Source organism: Neomonachus schauinslandi, chromosome 11 (genome assembly GCF_002201575.2).
Source record: "Neomonachus schauinslandi chromosome 11, ASM220157v2, whole genome shotgun sequence".
In the NCBI taxonomy this organism is placed as follows: Eukaryota; Metazoa; Chordata; class Mammalia; order Carnivora; family Phocidae; genus Neomonachus; species Neomonachus schauinslandi.
Window position 1 is genome coordinate 4,727,365 of NC_058413.1, and position 7,418 is coordinate 4,734,782.

The window sequence follows — 7,418 nt, forward strand, 5'->3', positions numbered from 1 at the left end:
GATGGGTTTACTCATGAATTCTACCAAACATTTAAGGAAGAAATGATACCAATTGTCTACAATCCCTTCCAGAAAACAGAAGCAGAAGGAATACTTCCTAACTCATTCTATGAGACAAGCATTATGCTAGTATCCAAACCAGACAAAGACTTTACAAGAAAACTACAGTTCAGTATCTCTCATAAACACAGATGCAAAAATCCTTGACAAAAGATACGCAAATCAAATCCAACAACATATAAAAAGAATTATAAACCAAGTACGATTTATCCCAGGTATGCAAGACTGGTTTAACATTCAAAAATCAATTAACGTAATTCATGTCAACAGCCTAAAGAAAAAAAAAAAATCACATGATCATATCCATATATGCAGAAAAAGCATTTGACAAAATCCAACACTCATTTGTGACTAAAAACTCCCAGCAAACTAGGAATAGTGGTGAACTTCTCAACCTTATAAAGAACATCCACAAAAAACCTACACCAAACATCATACTTAAAGGTGAGAAACTCAAAGCTTTCCTACTGAGATCAGGAACAATTCCAATCAAATACAATCAAAATCCCAACAAGTTATATTGTGGATACTGACAAATTGATTTCACAGTTTACACAGAGAGTCAAAAGACCCCAAACAGCAAACTCCATATTGAAAAGAACAAAGTTGGAGGACTAGCACTCCTCAACTTCAAGACTTACTATAAAGCTGCAATAATCAAGACAGTGTGGTGCTGATAAAAGAGCAGACAAACAGATCAATGGAACAGGACAAATAGCCCAGAAACAGATGCACATAAATGCAATCAACTGATCTTTGACAAGGGAGCAGATAGTCTTTTCAACAAATGGTGCTGGAACATCGCATGCAAAAATTAATCTAGACACAGACCTTGTACTCTTCACAAAAATTAACCCCAAACAGATCATAGACCTAAATATAAAATGCAAAACCATAAACCTCCCGGAAGATAACATAGGATAAAACCTAGATGACCTTGTGCAATAAACTCAGTATTTTTGTCCCCTCAAAATTCATATGCAGAAATCTTAACCCACAAGGTGACAGTATTAGGAAGTGAAGCCTTTGGAAGATGATTAGGTCATGAGGGTGGAGCCCTCATAAATAGGATTAGTACCATTATAAAAGGGACCCCAGAGAGCTCCCTTGCCCTCTTTTGGCCATATAAAGATATGATGAGAAAATGCCTGTCTGCGATAAATTAGAGTCCTCACTAGAACCTGATTATGCTTGCACCCTGATCTCAGATTTCTAGCCTCCAAAACTGTGCCAAATAAATTTCTGTTGTTGATAAGCCACCCAGTCTTTGAATTTTGTTATACCAGTCCAAATTAAGAAAGCTTGGGCTATGGCAATGACTTTTTAGATGCAACACCAAAACCCTGACAGACACCTCACTAAAGAAGATATACAGGTATGCCTAGGTGGCTCATCTGATTAAGCGTCTGCCTCTTAATCTCAGCTCAAGTCTTGATCTCAGGGTCCTGAGTTCAGGCCCCACGTTGGGCTCTACCCTGGGCAAGAAGCCTACCTTAAAAAAAAAGAAAAAAGATATACAGATGGCAAATAAGCATATGAATAGATGCTCAATATCGTATGTCATTAGGGAATTGCAATTTAAAACAATGAGATACAAAAAAGGGGGGGTTGCCAGGGTGGCTCAGCTAGTTGAGCGTTCAACTCTTGGTTTCAGCCTAGGTCATGATCTCAGGGTTGTGAGATCGAGCCCTGTGTCAGGCTCCATGCTGTGCTGAGATTCTTTCTCCCTCTCCCTCTGCCCCTCCCCCTGCTTTTGTGTGTGTCTCTCTCTTACACACATAAATAAATCTAAATAAGTAAATAAATAAAGATACCACTACATACCTATCAGAATGGCCAAAGTCCAAAACACTGACACCACCAAATGCTGGCAAGATCGTGGAGCAAAAGGAACTCTCATTCACTGCTGGTGGGAACGCAAGATGATACAGCCACTCTGGAAGACAGTTTGGCAGTTTCTCAAAAAGGTAAACATACCCTTACCATACAATCCAGTAACTGTGCTTGTTATCTATTCAAATGAAGTGAAAACTTATGTTCACACAAAAACCTGCACACAGATGTTTATAGCAACTTTTCTCTTTATAACTGCCAAAATTCAGAGGCAACCAAGATGTCATTCAGTAAGCGAATGGATAAATAAGCTGTGGTACATACAGACCACAGAATATTTATTCAGCACTAAAAGGAAGTGAGTTCTCAAGCCATGAAAACATGAAGGAACCTTAAATGTATATTACTAAGTGAAAAAAAAAACAGTCCAAAAATGGTATATACTGTGTGATTCCAACTATGACATTCTAGAAAAGGCAAGACCCTAAAGACGATAAAAAGATTAGTGGTTGTTGGGGGTTAAGGTGGGAGGCAGGAAAGAACAGGCAGAACACGGAGAATTTCAAAGGCAGTGAAACTATTCTGTAGGATCTTATAATGGTGGATATATGTCATTCTACATTTGTCAAAACCCACAGAATATACACTGACAGTGAACCCTAAACTGTGGATTTGGAGTGGATAATGATGTGCCAGTGTAGGTTCAGGATTGTAACGGATGTACCATTCTGGTGCTGATGTCCATGGTGGGGATTACTGGGGGACGGGAGTATATGGGAACTTTTTTACTTTGGCCTCAATCTTGCTGTGAACCTTAAACTGCTCCATGAAATAAAGCTTATTAATTTTTTTAATTGTTTAAAAATAAATCTTATTTGTATTTTACAATTAAAAAGATTTGCTAAATAACTGTTCATTTTTAACGGAGCTTAAAAATGTCGTATGTTATACATATTTGAAAAGGAGATAAATGAAAAGTTTTCTGGAAAAAAAAGGTATTTTCCACTGCTTAACAGTTGTATTTTACATGCAAACAACAAAGAACAAAAGAATCCAGCTTATAATTTAGCATTTACCTATTTCTGCAGCAAACAGTGTACTTCTAAAAGCTTCTAAGAACAAAGTACTTTATTATACCAAACTAAGCAAGCTGAATTACTGGCAATTAAAAAAAAAACCCTCTAAAGCCCACCAATGTGGGAAACGGCTGCAGTGGACACTTTCACCATGCAGCGACCGGAGAGAATGAGGCAGAGAGCTCTCCGTGCCGCTGGGACTCAGTGAGAAGTGATGAGTGGTAAAAATGTGTATATTCTCAACACTGTATAGCTTCCATAAGCACATATATAAGTACACAAATACACAGAAAAAAATCAAGAAGGCAGACACAAAACTATTAACAGCAGAATGTGGAAAAGGATCAGGAGAAGACGATCAGAAGAGAGTTTGGTATTACCTATGACTTTACTTTTTTTCAAAACAAATATAATCACGTATTTCATTAAAAAAAAAAGAGTTTTCATTCCAAACAGAAAAATAGCAATAGAATAAAAAAGAAAAATTCACAATATCCTACACCTCTAGTCAAAATTTTAAAACCAGAGCCAATAAAAGTTCATCAAATAAGCTATTAATCATTAAGAACATCAGTTTGGGGCACCTGGGTGGCTCAGTTGGTTAAGCGACTGCCTTCGGCTCGGGTCATGATCCTGGAGTCCCGGGATTGAGTCCCGCATCGGGCTCCCTGCTGAGCAGGGAGTCTGCTTCTCCCTCTGACCTTCCCCCTTCTCATGCTCTATCATTCTCTCTCTCAAATAAATAAATAAAATCTTTAAAAAAAAACATCAGTTTGGCCTGAACCATTTGTTCTGTGAAAATTTGTGACTTCTACACTAAACTACTTGCAAAAAACACCTATAAATTCAAATTACCCAAAGTTATTTTCTATGGAAAAGGGAGGAGAACATTAACATCTCCATTTTACATGTGAAGAAATGGGCTCAGAAAGGTGAAATAACGTGCCCAGTCAGACAGCTAATCTGGTCAAACCAAGGCTCCAATCCAGTTCTCATGAACTTAATCCACCCTTCCTCTAAACCATTCTGGCCAGACTGCCTCCCTGCCTCCCAAGAGGCTCCTTTTTGATATGAAAGATGAACATCCCACACTCACCCTGAGGGGAAAAAGTTAAAAATAACGCATGTAATGAATCAAACACAAGTGGTAACGTTAATAACAGGCACAGGGCAAACAAGCTAGGAAGAGACACAATTTACACCTACCTGGGTAAAGCATGTAAGCATGTAATGCCCCTGCTGAAGGTTTACACTAATCAGGAGGCAATTCAGTAGTAAGTGACATCAAGAATTGAAAAACCGGCCTGACAAAATGGTAAATGGCAGGAATGGACTTCCTCTACATTTTTCTGGAGAAACATAAACATGCCCAGTAATGTTTATTTTTAATCCTCGCAACAATTCTGCTAAACCAACTCTCTCTCCACCCCATGCTCCCTATAATTTTTTCTCATTCTTTCCTCAATACCCCAGAAGATTATCGAGCTTTATTTTTCGAAGTTTGATGGAAACAATAGTTACACTGTCTATGCATTTCAAACTCTTTGTCCTCATTGAAAAACCACTGGGATAGGACTAGAAGTAGCTATTAAGTCTCTGCTCCCAATATCAGCAGTGTTGGCACCAAACCCAACCCTCTCCAAGGAGGGCTGTGGCAAAAGCAGGACCACAATCTACAGGGCCTTGCAAACCACAGGGCCACAAAGTGAGTTCCAACCCTAGCCCAGCCTACATACCCTTAGATCCCTGGATGCCTCTTTTGTTTCTGATTGTCCCTCTTTCATTTATTAGTCAACAAAAGAAAAGACTTAATATAAAGAAATAAGTACAGAACAGTCCCTCCTCTCCCTCAGAATAGGCCATGTGTTATAAATGCTAAAATGCACTCTCTCCCTTTTCCCTTGGCTCATAATCTATTTTGATCCACATCCCTTTTCCAGATTGTTTTTGGTGTTCTGTACTTGGCTAGTCACATGTGAGGTCCACATAATTGTTTTCTAACAAATGATCCCATTTTTTTTTTTTTTTTTAAAGATTTGAGAGAGACAGAGAGAGCCAGTGAGGGCACAAGCAGGGAAAGAGTCAAGGGGGAAGGAGAAGCAGACTCCCCGCTGAGCAGGATACCCAACGCGGACCCGATCCCAGGACCCTGGGATCATGACCCGAGCCGAAGGCAGCCGCCCAACCAACAGGGCCACCCAGGCACCCCAAATGATCCCATTTTAAAAAGGCAATTATCTTTGAAATCTTTCCCATTTCTGGATATAAAAACGAGCTAACTAATGTGAAGAAGTAGAAAATCTCTAAGAAATTCCTTACTGACACAGGACCACTCCACACCAACAGAGGAAAAAATTTGTATTTGCTAGTTCATAACAAAACGAACATCCTCTGTACTTGTAACTTCTCACGTCTTTTGAATACTGACTGACACATGCAAAACATGTATCTGGTACACAGTTATTCAGAGGTAATAAGACACAAAGAATAATATAAAATAACAGATAAGGCCACTAACCTAAAAATGAAAGACACTAAACATATCTGTTGGACTGACCAACATAACAAGTGCTTTAGGTACAGAACAACTCAAATTCCTGGATAAGGAACAACTGACCACTAACTTCGAACTAATGTCAATAGCAACAATTGGAAAAAGACAGAAAATACTGTCAAAATGCTAAGGGAAAATAATCATCAACCTAGAATTGGGTATTAGGCAAAAAACTGCCTTTCAAGAATAACAACATATTAAAAAAGGGATTTTAAAAGCAGCAAAATGGACTTCCATGTCGTCTGGGAGTCACAAATCACATTGAGCCAAAAAGCAACCTGTGTTTTCTGCAGTTACAAACAAAATGAATATTCCCATGCTACTGCAACATTCTCACCGGCGTTTCCTAAAATGCCTTTTAAGAACACCTTTCCGTCGCTACCACTTCATGTTTCACTCAAGTACTCATCTCGGATCAGGAATCCCTTGTGCTCGGCCATTTAATTCTCTTGGACTCCATTGTACAAAATGGATGTTGTTGTCAAATGGTTTAAAGAGAAAATTATGTGTACAAACAACCTTAAAGGAACACACAGAAGAACTTTCTGATAAAGAACAAAGATTTGTGGATAAACTTTATACCGGTTTAATCCAAGGGCACAGGGCCTGCTTAGCAGAGGCCGTAACTCTTACAGAATCAACACACAAGAGGAAAAAAGAGTTAGCCCAGGTGCTTCTTCAGAAAGTATTAGTCTACCACAGAGAACAAGAACAAATAAATAAAGGAAAACCACTAGCATTTCGAGTGGGATTGTCTGGGCCCCCTGGTGCTGGAAAATCAACCTTTATAGAGTATTTTGGAAAAATGTTTACTGAGAGAGAGCACAAATTATCTGTGCTAGCTGTGGACCCTTCTTCTTGTACTAGTGGTGGATCACTCTTAGGTGATAAAACCCAAATGACTGAGTTATCAAGAGATATGAATGCATACATCAGGCCATCTCCTACCAGCGGTACTTTAGGAGGTGTGACAAGGACCACAAATGAAGCTATTCTGTTGTGTGAAGGAGGGGGATATGACATCATTCTTATTGAAACCGTAGGTGTGGGCCAGTCGGAGTTTGCCGTTGCGGATATGGCTGACATGTTTGTTTTACTACTGCCACCAGCAGGAGGAGATGAATTGCAGGGTATCAAAAGAGGTATAACTGAGATGGCAGACCTGGTGGCTATAACGAAATCTGATGGAGACTTGATTGTGCCGGCTCGAAGGATGCAGGCTGAGTATGTGAGTGCACTGAAGTTACTCCGCAAATGCTCAGAAGTCTGGAGACCAAAGGTAATTCGTATCTCCGCCAGAAGCGGAGAGGGCATCACTGAAATGTGGGATAAGATGAGAGGGTTCCAGGACCTCATGCTCGCCAGTGGGGAGCTGATGGCCAAGCGGCAGAGGCAGCAGAAAGTTTGGATGTGGAATCTCATTCAGGAAAGCGTGTTAGAACATTTCAGGACCCATCCCACCATCCAGGAACAGATTCCTGTTCTGGAAAAAAAGGTTCTCAGTAGGGCCCTGTCCCCAGGACTAGCAGCAGATGTGTTGTTGAAAACTTTTAAAAGCGGAGGCTAAGGAAATTTATCCTATGCAATGATTTTATAGATCATTTCATAAAGTATTTTAATATTAAAAGTCACTTGAATGCTTATATTTTCAGTAATTCATTTGTGCTGCCCTCGGCCTCGTTTGTGAACCGTGCTGGAAAAGTGGAAGAATGTTAGATATGGCCGGCAAAGGTCAGGCCCCGGGCAGTATTTACAAGGTACCTGTTACATGTTACTGATTTACACTTCTTTCTGTTCTTACACCCTGGCATGGTAGCTGGTCGGAGAGTTCCTTCTCATCAGTCACAAGCAGAGAAGGCTGATGAGAACAGAAAAAGTTTATGTACCTTAAATGT

The 7,418-nt window shown here is 39.7% G+C and overlaps 1 protein-coding gene across 1 annotated transcript; it reads left to right on the top strand.

The window, feature by feature from the left end:
• The first annotated feature begins 5,827 nt into the window (after window positions 1–5,827).
• LOC110576384 (methylmalonic aciduria type A protein, mitochondrial-like) lies at window positions 5,828–7,090 on the top strand. Its single transcript, XM_044919470.1, has one exon. It carries the CDS (start codon window positions 5,828–5,830, stop codon window positions 7,088–7,090), a length of 1,263 nt encoding a protein of 420 aa, XP_044775405.1.
• Window positions 7,091–7,418: the final 328 nt, after the last annotated feature.